The 17,584-nt window shown below is 38.1% G+C and overlaps 1 protein-coding gene across 7 annotated transcripts in view; it reads right to left on the bottom strand.

The window, feature by feature from the left end:
• The window catches only part of nlgn1 (neuroligin 1), a 516,786-nt gene that overhangs the window by 14,304 nt on the left and 484,898 nt on the right, over positions 1–17,584 (bottom strand). For 4 of the 7 annotated variants that reach the window (XM_037698158.1, XM_037698156.1, XM_037698159.1 and 1 more), the window contains 3 exons: positions 6,030–6,215; positions 2,664–2,930; positions 2,203–2,564 (listed from right to left, as the gene is read on the bottom strand). In XM_037698158.1, coding sequence (XP_037554086.1) covers positions 2,203–2,564; positions 2,664–2,930; positions 6,030–6,215 — 815 coding nt within the window. Of the gene's footprint in view, positions 1–2,202; positions 2,565–2,663; positions 2,931–6,002; positions 6,216–17,584 lie in introns of all 7 variants that reach the window. The other 3 variants (XM_037698154.1, XM_037698157.1, XM_037698155.1) reach the window with 1 other exon arrangement.

A 17,584-nucleotide genomic window follows, 5' to 3' on the forward strand; every position in this document is an offset into this window, starting at 1 on the left:
ATGTGCCAGAGCTTCAGCTTCAAACCATTCACCACTAAAAATAGTCTTAACTATGGTAATGTGCCTGGTCTACTTATAATTATTTCAGCCATGGTACTTTTATCACAGTAGTGGCAACTCAGTGGGTTTGAAATGTGCCTTTTCTAATGCTTGAACGGACGTATTGAGAGGCTCAACACAGAATATTTTTGCCTGTTTTCACATTGTACATGATATACTGTAGGTTTATTCAAGTAGCACAGGTATTTTTAGCACTTATGAATTATTGATAGTTAACATAGTGCATATTCTACTTGTATACAGTACAGAGTAATACTGGTAAATAAAGCAGTTCTAAAGATGGCTGCCAAAAATCCTGCCATCAATGGTCATTGTAGTGTTTATTTAGTGGTCCTAAAAGTGTGTCTTATTGTTGGTGCGTGTAAATGTGATTCTGTCAGACTCTGCTGCACCAAACTTCACCACACGTCACTGGTCCTAATAAACGTTGTCATACATCCTACAATTAATTGAAAGGTGTTTGAAATTCAAATGAACTTATTTTCATGTTACATTCACAAAGATATCCAGGACAGCAAGAGTCTTTTATAGGAACGCCCTTTGGTGCGTGGCGAGACTGTCGGGAAGCTTGGTCTGTGTTTTCTCTCTTTCCTCATCCTCTGACAGACTGTAGCCATTTAACGCTGATGTTAGCAAACTTTTTGAACTCAGCTTTCTGTTGCTTTTTTTTTTTTTTAGATGTTTATCTGTTTGCTTGTGGTAAAAGTGCTAAATTTTGTCCTTCCTGACAGCTTTGCTGAGAAGACTTTGCAGTCAGCTTTACTTTGCCAGCACCATTCACTTTGAAATCCCTTCACATGGCTGCTGCTTCTTTTGCCTGATGCTCATTGGCATTTGACAAACAACTTTAAAGAATTACCACCAAGAACTGATAAGAAATGTGGATCAGGACAGCTAACTCAAATAAATAACTAAAATAAAATAAAATAATTATACATAGCTGACATTGCACTCCCTCTACACGTTTATTATCATTATTATTATTATTATTATTACTATTATTATTATTATTGCAACATAATCTCATGCTAATCTTGGCAGTGACTGTCTACAGCAGTAAAAAAAAAAAAATCTAGAGGTGCTTCTATGTTGTCCTTGTCAAACTGATGTATAATTTGGAATTTTATATAATTTATCATGTTTTATGAATCATAAAAAGTTGTGGAAGTAAAAAAAAAATGTTTGCTCACAACAAACTGAACATTTTAGACAACTCAAAGGTTCAAAACTGTAAAAATTTAACACTAAGCTGAACTTTCAGTGGAAAAACTTATAGGAACATAAAACCTGAATTGAGACTGTGTAAAAACTGTAAAATATATCAAAATACAGGCGTGTAAAATCTATATTTCTGTGACTAGTTTGAACTAAAACTAATGTTTCTATGGTGGAGACTATCTGAGCTGTAGTGCTCCAAAGAGGGCTGTTGAGTTTTTCTGCTCTTCATCAACATCTTCCAAGAATATCCATTGTATATTTGTCAGGATGTTTTATCTTTTCTTCACATGCTGTCTACATTGTGCAACATACAGTACTGCTAGCACACTATTCCTAATCAAGCCATGTTTTGGTATATTTGTACTTTTTAATTTTATACTTTCCCATTGAGATAATGGGAAAAAAAATGGACAGTAACACATTTGCTTCAATGTATTGTCACCCTTGAATAAAATGTGGCTAAATTGAATGAAAGTTTGAAATATTAGTTAGTTCATGCATTATAAGAAACTGTCTTTTTCACCCAGCTTTGTCTATTGGGTTGAATCAGATTAGAAGATGCTGATGTGTCTCAGTGTTTTTTTTTATTTATTTATTGCATCAAGTCTGCTGAAACAGATTTAATGATGGGATTAAATATGCTAATATTTAGCAGTTTTTCATGTCATCCCCAGAGTCCTCAGTAGATAAACGGACAGACATGATTAAACTGTTATGTTGGAGTAACAATTAAGTTTCCCATGATTTGCACTGCAGTTACACTGAGAGAGAAACAGTTAATCAGAGAAAAATGCAATGGTGGACGTCATTCACACAAGGCATCATGTTGTTTTAGGAATAAGGTGGAGAATACATTTTAATTCAAGATAAATTAAATTAAAGATAGATGTTGAAATGAATGACATGTAACATCACTCTGCCTACCTGTTCTGTTTGACAATGATGGTAGAAGGCATAGAAGTAGGTCGGCGATCCAAAACTGGAGTGAAGATCAGCCGTGGCAATAGCAGGTGCCACCCACTGATGATCAGTGAAAAGAGCCAGTAGAGTTTTCCTGCGGGTCTCCGGGTTGTGTTTGTCAGCCCAGTCTGTGTACATGAACTTGATAGTCTCTCGTAGGATGTCTTTACCCTCTGGGTAACCATAAAGGTCATCAACAAAGCTGGACACGGCGTAGTCAAAGTCATTGGCCTGGACACCATTGTCGTTGTCGACAATAAGCTCCACAAATTTAAGGCCCTCACCCTGGTTCACTCCTAACATTATATCATAGTTGAGGAATTCACCTGAAGGAGATGCAAAGAGTTGATAAATGATATATTTGAGACAAGAACACTGTTTAACATGACAAACTTTTTTTTTTTTTTTGCAAAAGGAACTGGTACCTTGCTCCATCAGTATCTGTGGATCATCAGGTATAACATCACCATCTATAACTGGGCCAAAGGCTATGTGGTAGCGGGCTGGCTGGATGTCTTGATCCACAAGTTCTTTGTAATGTTTTTTTTGTAAGCAGACCACAAGTTCCATGGTGTCCTCTAGGTTGCAACCCACCTTACGGGCCAGCATGCGGGCATATTTGGCTGGTTGAAAACTGACAGCCCAGCTGGACAGCGCTGTGCCGCTCTGAGCTATGGCTCTCTGGAACAGACCTGAGAGTATCGACAGACAAACAAAAATGACTAATTTCTGAAATTTCAGAAATGTATGTCATACACCATAATGTGAAATAGTTTGATAATTAGTGGCACAACAACATCATTATTTTTATATGCCCATCAAAGGTGGGACATATTTCTCCACTGTCCGTCAACGTTCTCTGGTCCCGGCTATAACTTCTGATTTTCTCAGGACAGTTTAATAAAACGTCATACACACATGCATAATCAGGAAACAAAGTGTGACATTAACTCTTCATCACCCAAGCTTCAAGGTCAATGTCAAAAATCAAGGTCAAATATTGTACAAGGTCTTTGCTTGTCTGCACCAATGCTACTGCATGTTGTATTAGCTGCTGTGGCTGAGTGGTTAGAGCAGTCGTCCTCCAATGCGAGAGTTGGGGGTTCAATTCCACCAGCAGTCACATGCTGAAGTGTTCCTGGGCAAGACACTGAACCCCTCATTGCCTCTGATGTGTGTCCCATTAATGTATGAATGTGATGAAGCACTGATTAGTCTTTGTAGAGATCTAGTAGAGCGCTGTATGAATGGGTAAATGAGGACACAGATTGTGTAAAGTGCTTTGAGTATCTTGATAAGATAGAAAGGCGCTATATAAATACAGCCAATTTACCATTTATAATAGTTTATCAATGGGTGTATAATGTGTCACATGTGTTACTCTTGTTTAAAATCAGACAGGATATAGTAAGAGACACATATTGTATTTCCCACATATAAACAAAACAAATTATAATAAGCAAACATACTTTTGAATGTTTTGGCACAAAAACAAAAGTTTCAGACCAATTCCACTAGTTTATATAGAAAAAATTAACTAAAGCACAGGTCTAGCATTCCTTGAGGAAATGCACACCATGCACTGTCTTTCATGCCAGAGTTTTAAACTAAGATAATCCAGTGTTCTAGTCATTTGGGTCAAACCTAGAATATAATGTTAAGTGCAAACAGACTTATAATATCACCGTTTTGAGTACAATGTGGTAAAATAGGAGACTTGCATCATGGGTCTGCATTCGACACATTTGCAGCAACTGTGTGAAGCTAACATGTCAACATGGACAATAACATCTGAGGAACGTTTCCAGCATCTTGTTTAATCTGTTATGGAGAATTTAGGAGGTTCTGAAAGCAGACGGGTCCAGCCTGGTACTGGCAGGGTGTTCCTCACAAAGTGGATGCTGAGTGTATTTTGGTTGATTAATGAGTTAGTGAAAATACATATTTAGCAGCTGCAAAAGTGTCTTGCATATTATGTATGTTGGTCATTTTAAAAGATAAACTGATTTATTTTTTTTTTATCATTATTATCATCTGAAGGCAAAACAGCCTGAAGTTGGCTTGTGTTTGTAGATTTTTTTTTTTTTTTTTTACATTTCATGAGCCACTGGATGGATTTTAGTGAAATTTTCAGAAAGTAATCCTTGGATATACACACTTCATTCAACCTTTATTTATACAGATTACATACGACTGATGGACATTTTAAGCCAGTCCAATGTAAGATGGACACCACAGCCAACCGATCTTAGGAAACATAGCGTGTCCATTATTCAGTCTATTTTACATATATTAATCTAACATATTGAGTGGTAGTAGCAGAGAGTCACTCACAACACACTCAGAGTACTGTATTGCCCATTATGCAATATTTTTAAATGCACCTTTTACAATAACAGTTGGCATCAACTCTGTTTTTGTTAGAAAAATATCTCATCAACCAATGAACGTATCTTTATCTAAATGCTCAGAAAGTATTCACTGACTGTGTTTCCACCCAATTCAAGATGGCTGCCACAGATCTGTGGCATTACCCAACTCAGAAATGGATCTAACTTCCATCCATCCATCCATCCATCCATCCATTATCTTTTACCCACGTCTTCCATTTGGGGTCACCGGGGTTGCCGGTGCCCATGTCCAGCAATCACTGTGCGAGGGACGGGGTACACCCTGGACAGGTCTCCAGTCCATCACAGGGACACATAGAGACAAATGAGACAAACAACCATTCACTCTCTCACTCACACCTAGGGACAATTTAGAGTTACCAATCAGCCTAACATGCATGTTTTTGGTCTGTGGGAGGAAACCGGAGTACCCGGAGAAAACCCACGCATGCACGGATAGAACATGCAAACTCCACCCAGAAAGGCCCCCCAGACCGGGATTTGAATCAGGGACTGGCTCGCTGAGAAGCAGCAGCTCTACCAGTTGTGCCACCGTGCTGCCCCTGGATCTAACTTATTTATACAAATATTACATTTTGTGTGGTCGTAGCTGAGAGTCATTCTCAACATATAATCCAACATGTCTTGTGGTATTGCAGCTGATCAAACATTAGGTCATTTGGAAGGTTTGTCTAAAACAGCTACAACATTGTTCACACGGCGTAAAATGATCTTAGCTTAAAATTATGTCTGAAAGGACAGCAATAATAATAATAATAATAATAATAATAATAATAATAATAGAAATAATAACTTATTTATAAAGCCCTTTAAAACAACCACAGCTGCCATAAAGTGCTGTACACATAAAATCAAGAACGTTTAAACACATAAAAAACAAAACAGTTGTTAAAACATAAAGATCAATAAAAACAATGCAGAGCAAATTTCAGTGTTTGCTAAAAGCCAGGGAGTAAAAATATGTTTTTACAAGAGTTTAAAAATGGACAGTGAAGGAGCTCGTCTAATGGGAATCTTGGAACGTGCAGGTGACACGCAGTCCTTCAAGGAGTGCTGAGCCTTTAATTTGGTCAAATAAATTACGTTTGGCCTTTTTTTCCCTGAAGTTTTGTTGTCCTTGAAGTTGTTTATTTTTATTTATACTTTATAAATATTGCTATTCTTGAGTGTAACTGGGACTTGGAGGACTTAGTTTCGTTCCACCTCATGTACCACATGAGATGTGAATGACAAATTCTCCTTGACCCTTGTCCCTTCAGACATGCCACATGCCCACATGCATTGCATTCATCAGAATATTGTAGCTTTAAGCTATAATACAGAAGATTCCTTCTGGATGTTCCTAAGATTTACCTTTGGTGGAGTTGCTCCAGCGGTTGCCTTCAGAATAGTGGGACAGGGTGAGAAGGTTCACACACGATGCTCCAGCACTTGAGCCAAACACCGTGATGCGTAATGGGTCACCACCGAAAGCTGCGATGTTCTCACTGGTCCAACGCAGAGCCTGGATCAGATCCAACAAACCATAATTCCCTTTGGCTGATTGGTCACCAGTACTCAGGAAACCTGCACGAAACAACAACAACAACAACAAAAAGAGAATGAACAAATGCTGTATTTGTGTAATAAACAAGAGGGTGCAGCAAAATTTTACATTATGACATATTACATAACAACATCAATTAAAATGACATCAATACAATATAAAAATAGATATTCAACTCAGTTTATTTATATAGCGCCAAGTCACAACAGAAGTCATCTCAGGGCACGATCTCAAGCAGATATCACGGAAGGGAAAGATTACTTCTGATTTCATTGTACAAAAGAATAAAAACAACTAAAAAACAACAGCATTCATTCAAATTGACAATGAGATCATTTTATGCATAATAAATTAATAAAAACTGTAGGTTTAACAATAATAATAAAAAAACTAAGACAGCAGATGTGTTTTATTTTTCTCTGTAAATCAATCCATCCATCAAAAATATGACCTTTTATTTTTCACTCAACACATCACCAAATTTTAATAAATGTCTACATACACCAGAGGATCTGTGTTTTGATCCTGTACGCTCCACACTGTTTTGTCGTCATTATCTGCATCGTTTTTATGTCCATATTCTGATTTACCTCATTTTGTATTTTGCTTTGTGTGTTACCTGTTGTTCTGTCTGTACAGCACTTTGGTTGGCCTTGTTGCTGTTTTAAGTGCTCTATAAATAAAGTGGTATGGTATACAGCTTCAAACTGTGGCGTTATAGTCTTTATTAACGTGTGTGTGTGAGAGTGTGTGTGAGTTTGCGTGTTGGTGTGTGTGTGATACAAATAGTTTTAAAATACCCCTAATGTCAACAGCAATGATTAGAATAAATGTGTGAATACTGAGTGTTGAATGAATGTCCAATACTAAAAGCTAAAATCAGCACATCTGCAGCTGCTAGATAAAACAAGCCTAACAGTAGCTGCTTCTAACTCAGTCTTCACACAATCATCAGAAATATCTGAGCAGTAAAATATGCACTAAGCCATCACTTTGTGCTCATATATCGTCGTGTGTTAGAACTTTTGGATGGCTCGTTGGCTCGTGTTGTTTAACTGATGCGGTGAGTAAACATTTTAAATGCAAATGTAGAAAAACACACGGGCATGCACATGTAGCTGTTCTTGAAACTGAATCAGTGAATTATATGCAAACTGCAGACATTTCTGTGTTTTCACAAAACATTTCACAGTCCTAACTCATTTGCATTGTGTGCTCCTGCAGTAGGTCAAACATTAAGGATTAGATTGGGTTGTCCCTTTTTCCCCTGACAGATAAATTAACATCATCTGCTGAATTCAGTCAGAAGCAGCAGGCTGAGGCTTGATCTCTGGAAACAGCAGCTTCCAGCTTCAGACACAACTCAAAATGATTGTAAAACTGTTAAAAAAATGTTTGTCCTGCAATTTCCAAGTTCTTGGGAAATATCTAAGCAAAGGAATAACATGGAAAAAATACTGATGAACCTTTTATTTACACATAAAATTTTCGTTGAGCAATAATAATGTATAATTTTGAATTTCCTGTCTGTTTGTCTGTCTGTCTGTCTGTCTGTCTGTCTGTCTGTATACCCATGTATCAGCTAACCAAAAGCATTAAAATGGTCAACGGTCCTCAATGGAATGAGGTACAGGCAAACCCTCCTGCAAGTCTTGGCTTGACAATATTGTTGGTACTTACAACAAGATGTTGTTGAAATCTTTTTAAATGACTTTTCTGAATATTGTCAATGCTTTTACCTTTACACTGCCAAAAGCTTGCAATCACATTAATTGTCTTTACAGGATTTATAAGACGTGTGATTACATGTTATTATCATGCTGGTTGAACTATAAAAACACTCAATTATATGACGCAGTAATGCATGTTAATGTGCCATTAATGTTTATGACTCATGAATGTGTTTTATCAAGAGTTCTTTCCACTGTGTAAAAGACATGAAGCTTCTGTGTTTTTTATATTCATTTGTTACGTTTTGTTTTCATCTTTCTCTTCATTCTGGGAGAGATTGAGAATTGCTTGGAGGGCCAGCACTCTTAAGGGGGACTGTCTCTTATTCTAAGGGAAGCAGTTGCCCATTCAATCCTCTTTTTTTTTTTTGAGTTTGGGCTGGCCCAGTCCCACCTCTTAGCTCACCCTTCCCTGTCCCTCACTGTCTTCACGTCCCGTCCTCCTGAATTTCACACAATTTACTTACTTGAAATTACTGCAGGGAAGGATGAAAATAGAGCTGTAAGGGTGGTGCAGCACGGAAATGAGAAAAACCTGCAGGCAGGTGCTGCCATACGTGTTAAAATTACAGACATGGTCGCTGTAGATTCACCTTCTGCAGAAGCAGACGTATTTCACAAACATGAAGCAGAGGAACAGAGTGAGGACTAATGTTAGTCAAATAAGGAGACTATATATATATATATATATATATATATATATATATATATATATATATATATATATATATATATATACACATATATATTAATGTATATGAGCGTGAAACAAAATAATGAGCAAGCAAGAGAGAGAAACTCTATGGGAAGAATGTGGAAACGTTGATATCCATCATCCACATTGGCTCAACTTCAGACCCAGTGTTCCAACATTCGAGCCAGGAATCTGTTTTCACATCTAGAGATTGATGAGATACAGCAAAGATGTTATGGCAAGGGGGAGTCAGGACGACAGGTCAGTACTCACTACTCACTGAGTATGTGTACTAAGCCCCATTGATGAGGCCTGAGGAACGATAACAGGACATATGACCCGAGATTGAAGATTGTAATGGAATACAATTACTTGTAACAAGTTTAAAGATTTTTATTTTATTTTTTATAATAAATTTACTTGACAACTCTTTTTACATTTTCTTAAGGAAAATTTATTAATTTACATTTTATATAAAGTCTTTCAGTCTCAAATTGATTTACTGCTGTATTCAAAGTACCTGTTGTGCTATTACTGTAAATACACAATAGCTTTGCCCCCAAAATGAAAGTTAATTAAAACTGTATTTTTTTTTTAAATATCTGTGTTTGTTTGTTTTATTTTTTGTGTGTTTTTTTTATTGCAGGGGGGAGGGGGGGTGTCATTCAGGTGATCTTTCCTGCTGTGTAAACGTTCAACTTGACCATCAATGACCACCGAGACAGCAGTCAAGAGTGAGTGAGCTCACTGGTTCTTTTGATTTGTCCATGAAACACAGTCTGGTTGTATTGTCACTTTGGGAACACCAAATGATGCATCACATTTTAAGAGGGTCACAGCAGGCCACCTGGACCAAATATGCCTGGGCTAATATTTTGTCCTAGTCCAGCCCAGACTCCAGTATGTCAGAACTTAAAGTCTTTGCTGTTTATATTGAAGTTATGTCTCTAGAACTGTACATTAATGTTGCTGTATGTCATATTTAGTACTCTGAGGCCACGTGTGAAATGGATTTATAAGATAAAACACCCTGTTTTTGCTTGTTGCCAAATACCGAAAGCCATTCTTCCTCTGCCATGCAAACCGCCATCATGCAAACAAGGCACACCTGAAAATGAGAGCTCGCTCTGTTTGGCCCTTGTGCCGTCTGAATAAAGGTTGAATGAGTGAACATCCTGTAGCTCCATATTCATTACTCCCCGTGAGAAATATGGTGTGCCTTGTCAGCACTTTCCCGCAGCCGGTTGCCCCCAGCGTGTCGACGTCTGCGCTGTTGTTGGATGCATGGAGCAGATATAAATGGAGCGTTGCTGAGGCTCTGTAAATATTTGGAGTTGCTGTTGCACCATTTGTTTTAATCCGACATCCACAGGCTGCGGGGCACAATAAGTGGGAGTGCAGTTTAGGTGAGGTGAGCTTTCAGAGAGCTTTTGTTACATACTGCATATAATGCAGACATTTTCATTGTGGACGTATACTCGGTCTGTCAATCAAGATGTATAAATGTATCTCTGGGTACACAAGATTTGCCTCCAGAAGTGTCATTTGTGCACAAAATTAAACAGAAACAATACAATAAAAATGAAAATAAATCTTTTGGCGTTATTATAGCTCATTTAAGCTTTTTTTTCTTTTTTTTTTAAAGTAATTCAATCAATAATTATTTTGTAATTATATCTTGTATGTCTTACATGCATGCTTTACATGCAGAATTGTGAAAATAAATGATTGCTTGCTTAATTAACAAATATATACTAAAATAGTGTGGACATGTGCTTGGTCACATTAAAAAGATAATTTTTCTTTGCAATATAGTCATGTTTCAAACTGAGTTTAAGCTTTATAAGTGTTGCAGGTACCAAGCTTTTCACCAGGAAACAAACGTGCTTCTGGGACATTTTTGGTATTGTTATGTGCACTGGACTGAACATGGAGCAGGGAAAGCAAAGAGCTGTCCGAGGAGCTCAGAAAGAAAGTTAAAGGCTACAAGTCCATCTCCAAGCAGCTTCATATTCTTCGGACAACAGCTGACAAGATTAATAAAGAGTATAGGGTTCACATGACTGTAGCCAACCTCCTGGGAAGTGAACAAAAGAGGATAAACAACCCCAGGTTGATCACACTGAAAGTGCAGAAAGCAGAAAAAAAGAGCCAAGAAAATCATTTGAAATCATTCAAGCTGAACTCCAAAGGCAAGATACTTCGATTCAAAATGTGACAAATGAGGTGATCAGAAAATGAATAGGCTACTTGGGAGAAGACTAGGGATGGGGCCGATCCAATCCAGTATCGGTATCGGCCTCCGATACAGCATAATTTACGTATCGGATTTTTCCGATCCATCTGCCGATATTTCCAATCCATGATGCAAGTTGGCTTCAAACTATGGAATGGATTTCCTGAACAGCGGCGTGTCTCATGAACCCAGAGTAATCAGACCCGCCTCACATTCAGGAAATCCAGTTCATAGTTTGCAGCCAGCTACAACGTGAGGACCGAGTTAGCAGCACTGTGGCTAACAGCTAACAAACTTTTCATCTAAACATGTCCGCTGTGTGGAAGTATTTTACACTAGAAACACCACAAAACAAGACAGTAACGTGCAATGTCTGCAGAGCCATAGCGCCACATTAAACCGCAGTAAAGTTAGTTTTACGATGGACATTCGAGCTCCGTGGCTTCAGCATGGCGCTGCTCTTTGCTCAACCCAAAACAGGCGACTCAACCCCGGGCAGCCGCGTCCAATCTGCCCCGCTCAGTCTGCCCGTCTCTGAGGAGGGACAGACTGAGCGCGGCTGCCCCAAATCAGGCTGCCTGCTTCGGATTGAACAAGAAGACATCGCTGAAGCCCCGGAGCTCGAATGTTTACAGAGAAGTTGCTAAACTTCATCATGATTCATGACCAACCACTATCATCTACAGAAAACGAAGGAGTTCACAGCTTGATACTTGCAGCCAAGTAGTTGCCAAGGAATTTACCCTCCAGGAGATATTTATCAGTACAACAGTAGACAATCATCAAAAACATATGATTTGAAAATTATATTAAAAACAAAAACAGCTACAAAGTGATGTAAAATAATAAAAAAAGAACATGCCAGGTGTTTGAAGCCATTTAACATTTTATTTAATTCATTTATTCATTCATTTAAAAGAAACAAATAAAAAAAAAAATCATCAAAAAGAAAACATTGAATGAAAAGAGTGCAGAAAGAAGAAAAATAATTCTTATATCTGCCCCTTATTTAAAAATAAATAAATAAATAAATTTAAACAATCACTTAATCACTTTAATATCCACTTTAAAACTAGGAATAAAAAGAAACATGTTTTGTGTTAGCAGAATTTAATTCTAACTTTAAAACGTATCCAACATTAATACAACTTACCTCAAGTTGCCTTTTTTGACATGCATGCATATATTTGTACAAATTGTACTTGAGAGGAGATTATTACAGCCTCATGTAAAATCAATGATCATCATGATATCGGAACTGGATCGGTATCGGCCGATATTTAGATGTAGGTATCGGGATCGGATCGGAAGTAAAAAAAGTGGATCGTGCATCCCTAGAGAAGATCCAGTAGGGTTGCACTATTGACAGAAAACGAGAAAGGGAGAAGTTTCTAGGACTGAGACCAAACTAAACGAGTTGTGTTTTGAATTCTTGTAGAAGCGTCTCAACAACCATATCCATGTTTGTACACATAAAGCCCCCTTTACACAGGATAGTCTCACTATGATGTAAAAGAATAGCCAGACAGTGGATGTCCTTTGTACTAGAAGATCACTTCTTGCTGGCACAATGCCATCACCATGGGCATGATGCCTACACAAGGTTGTCCCCATGATCTTGACACAATAACACATGTAGCCTCGGCAGGAGGCCAGTTCTGCTTCAGATTCTTCATGAACAAGCTTTGATGGTGTTTGCAGACCTGACATCATTTAAAGCTTTCACCATTGCTACCACACTCCACCCAGGACTCTAATACATAACCAAATCTAAAGCTACTGGGGACCTAGCACACCCAATAACACAAAATACAATTTGGCTAGTGGTTAAAACAAATAGCATCTTCAGTTGGACTGCATGCTTCAGTGATGGTGTTCTCTGTCCTTTATATTTTTTTTCATTTTTGTCCCTTCTCAAATACAGTCTTATTGATGTCCAAAGTCCAAAAGATAGATAGTGGAAAAGAAAACAAACAAACAAAGAAGAAGAAGAAGAAGAAAGGATTATAGTACACCAACCATGACTGTGAACAATAGAAGTGTGCAGAGGAAGGAATATAAAAAGCCCATCTTTCTCCTCATCCAGCCTTCTTTCTCTACTTTGACAGAAATCTGAGGGATATAGGCAGGAATCCTGGATCAGGGTTCACCTCCATATCGTCATCCCAGGAAGCTTAAAGGTCAAGCCACTGGGCCTCAGTATCCCTGATCCCACAAGGTATATTTCAGCCAAATCTCAGACAAACACATATGATCTGACCTGCACTGGGGAAATGATTGCCCAGAGAAAACAGACTTGAAGGATGTCACCCAAAACTTTGTTGACGATGCCACACTAAGGAAAGTGATGATGTGAACGCTAAGATGATTGTAGTGATACAGTCATCTTGATTCTGTTTTTATCATTTGTCTCTCTTAAATGCTCTGCCAGCCTTGTTTTGTTTAAGGTCTTTTTTCTGTCTCGACAAGTCAAGTAGGCTGTGAACAAAATTATGCATTTTCACTGTTTGGTCAAGATGATACAAAATGTGGTTTCTTTGTGTAAAGGTGTACATATGGATTATTTTTAAAATGTTCTTTGTGACTTTCATTTATTCTGCATTTCTTCTCTTTTGTTATACAACCCACTCTCTTCACTGAGCTGAGAGTAATGGATACGTAACATGTATATTATTGTTTGTTTTTCTCCCCTAAATTCAAATAAATCCAAATCTGTTTATTCCTCACAACATATTTTGTTTGTTTGTTTGTTTTTTAACTTTCTATTGGCAGTCAGGTTGGTAGGAAGGCTGTAGCATCCTGAGGAGACACACAATAAGCATGTTTGCTAGTGTGGAAGGTCTCAGATAACAAGTCATATATAGGAAGGTAAGATTTTGCTAACATAACCTCACTATAAAATAAAAAAAAAGTCACAATGTATGGAGTTATTCACCCACTCTGAACAGTAAATAGTGTCCCTGTGTCAAACAGAAAGTTTGGTAAACTCTATAAAGGAAGTACTCTCTTGTTTTACAGTAAAAAAATATAATTAAAATAAATAAATAAATAAATACTACCAAAAAAAAAAAAAAACTAGGACTGCATGCTTAAGTTAATTTGATCTCAAAGTGATGTAAAAATAAGTCATGATAGCTCAATACTTTCTGCCTAATATAAAAATATTAAGTTAATACAATGTGGGAAAAAACACTCATTTATTTGCCCGTGATGAAAAAGTAACTTTCCCCGGATTATTTGATGGAGCTCTTTGTCATACAAGGCAACAATCAAGGCATAAAAATACACCTAAAATAGAATACTTGCTGCTTTTGTACCCTGAAAGGCTCAACACTGTACATTTTGAAACTTTTGTATTTCAAGGTGTGTTTTTAATGTATATGTAATACATATATATATATATATATATATATATCAAGGTACCTTTTTCTTCTTTTTTTACCGTGTACATGTACTTGTTGGCTACCTCTGCTACAGCTCTTTGAGTCTGCACCCAGCTGACTCGAACCAGGCAAGTCTTCAGGCTAGTTAGCAAAATGCAGTTAAATAAAACATGTGCTGGCTTCTAGATGGGAGCAGTGTTCACCTGTGGTTCATGTAGTCATTGTTTGGTTCACTGCACCCATCCAACATGTCTGTATCAAGTCCACAGTTTGAATACACGCACCATCACTGAGAGATGGTAAATCAATGTTGTGGTCTTCTCTGTTCTTTGTCAGACAGCAGCTGTGTGGCCTTGGTTCTGTCTCAGTTCACCTTCTGGTGTTTTGGATTCCCTGTTCCTGCATCTGTTTTGTGTTATAAACCTGTCTCCCTCTGACCCAGCCGAATCTTGTATGTGGGTCCCCCCTCACTGTGACATCAATGATCAATAAATTAAACCCACTTCTGCACTGATGCACAATGTAACTTTTTTAAAGAAGAATCTTTATGAACAATTACCACACAATACACGTTGTGTGTATTATGTAAGTTAATTCTGCATGTAATGTTATGCTTAATTACTTCTCATGACAAAAACATTCATTTAAATCATTGTGAAATGTTTATTAAAAACTGATGATTTATGCTGACTGCAGTGGAATGAATTGATTTAGCATATGTTTATTTGAGGCAGATTTAAATGAATCCTACAAAAATTATATTTTGAGTTCTTTACTAGGAGCGTTTTAACTTTGAATTAATTATACCATAAACGAGGGCACACAGACGCTCTGTGAGGCTAAACTTACAGCAGGAACAGAAGCAGCTTCATCTCCAAGCTAATGTTAGCATCTTTCACAGAAACACTCCCAACATGCTGCTGAGTGTGTAAAGGTTGCACTGTTCATCATGTTGGTCCAGAATGTCACGCATTTACAAATTAGCACAACAAAAAGCTCAGCTGTGATGAATAAAAGTGAATGTGCAGCATCCGTGGTGCCAGAAAGCACAACATTTTAATTATTTGACCTTTTAACATGGAAGGTGAGAGAACAAAGTCACTCCGGTGGTCATTTTGATCAAGCAGAACCACACATTTCAGTCTCTACCATGAATGGCAGACATGATTTTGGTGCCATGATGCCAAACATATACAAAACTTCATATCTGTGTTTGGATGTTTCTGAACAAGCATCAAATAATCTTCTGTTTTTTTTTATATTTTTATTATTATTATTGTTATTTCAGATGCTCCCTTCTTCAGGGGTCGCCAAAGTGAACTAAATCGCACGAAAAGTTGGCAATAATTTTTACGCCGGATGCCCTTCCTGACATAACCACAGACCACTGAGCTACCACAGCCCTCTGTGTGGAGCAGAGAGCTGACATCTGGGACACACAGGGGAGCAGCTGGTGGGTGTTAAGGGCTTTGCTCAAGGGCCCAGAGTGGGGCAAATGAGGGTAGAGGCAAGTGTGGGTGTTTCAACTTTCCCACCCAAATTTTGTTGTAAATACCGGGAGTTGAACCAGTGATCGCAGGCCCACCTTCTGTAACCTCTGTGCCACCACTCCCACAAATAATCTAGTGGCCTTATTTCTAATGAAGGGTTTGAATTCACAACACAAAACATTACTGCAGCTGTTTTTGGTATTTTGTTAGAAACTTTTACCCCATCATGGATGCTTTCATTTTGATTCAGTGCAACACTTTGCTAGTTTCATCCTTGCGTTTCAAGATTCAAGGATTCAAGGTTCTTTGTCATTCGCATCACATGGGGTAGATGAGGTGGAACAAAATTGTGTACGCAGGGTCCCAGTTACATCCAACAAAAGTATAAAATGTAAAAGAAAAACAGTAATAAGATATAATATATGAACCAAGACAAACATTAACTAAAAACACACTATGCACGAGTAGTACAAAGACAATACGCCAAACAGAAGCACAAACATGAGTATGTGTGAGCAGATGAGTACGAATGAGCAGAATTTAAACTTAGTTTAACTTTTACTCTATTTAGTGTAGTTTATTTACTCCTGCAGTAGCACTGACTTGAAGGGGGAGTGGTGGTGCAGAAGTTAGAGAAGGTGTGCCTGTGATTGGAAGGTCGCCGGGTCGACCAACAAAATCAAATTGTGGACTGAAAAGGTGACACACCCACACCTGACTCCACCCTTATTTGCCCCACCATGGGCCCTTGAGCAAGGCCTTTAAGCCCCACCATCTGCTCTCCCGGGTGCCCTAGATAGCATCTATCTGCTCCACACAGACGGCTGTGGTAGCTCGGTGGTCTGTGGTTGCATCAGGAAGGGCATCTTCATGCGAGTTAGTTCGCTGTGGTGACCACTGAAGAAGGGAGCAGCCGAAAGAAAGAAATTTATACCTGCGGTAGCATACTCCTTTTCTATGAGATGTTTAGCGTCAAACATAGCAGACATACTTGCAGTTGTGTAACAATAACAAAACAATTATTAACTGGAATTATGTACAGTATCAAAACTGTGTTCCTTTTAAAGAGGACAAAGCGGTTCAGTGGAGAACTCACAACGCGATAAAACTATTCTGAGTTGTTCCTCAGAGACATTCAGATGAGGATTTTTTTCTTTACTTTGTTGTGTCTTGCAGTTACTTATAATGATGAAGAGTTGGAAAGCCATGTCAGTTTGGTAAAGTTTTGGGTCTGACAGACTACGTGTGACCACACTGCATCCCAGAGAAATGAGCAGCTGTGTCAACTGACTCTGGAGAATGAGCAGCTCAGCATTTAGCTCCAGTGACAGAGTGCTGGGAATAAAAACACAAGGACTGAGCAGGAACTATGTGAATATGGTGGGCAGCGTGGCACTCCCTGATTGGCTGCAGTGGGTAATAGAACTTGTAGCATGAAAATAAGAGACTGGGAGAGCTGCTGGCGGTTCTTCATGAAATTGCTCTAAAAGATCAGAGCTCCCCTGCGTATACTGTTGACAGTATATTCCTACCTGGGTGGAACTGGCTCTTTAGAAACCTCTCATCCCAGGATCACCAGAGGGCTTCAATTAAATAAAGAAGAAATAGAGTTGAGTTGTTTGTGCAAGTTTAGTTTGAATATAGATTAATCATGTCTTTGTGTAAAGAGAAGCCAGTATTTCTTGAAAATTGGGGGACTTTAATAAAACTAACATATGACACTCTTCTAATGGCTTTATATAAGTTCTTATGGGAAAAAATGGTTTAAAAGCATGTGTGTAGGAGTTATTGGCATTTGGAAACACAAAATGAAAGTTTCCTGCACTCTGTAAAATTAAGAGTTTATTTGTGTAGCT

This window comes from Nematolebias whitei, chromosome 3 (genome assembly GCF_014905685.2).
Source record: "Nematolebias whitei isolate Nwh7 chromosome 3, NemWhi1, whole genome shotgun sequence".
In the NCBI taxonomy this organism is placed as follows: domain Eukaryota; kingdom Metazoa; phylum Chordata; class Actinopteri; order Cyprinodontiformes; family Rivulidae; genus Nematolebias; species Nematolebias whitei.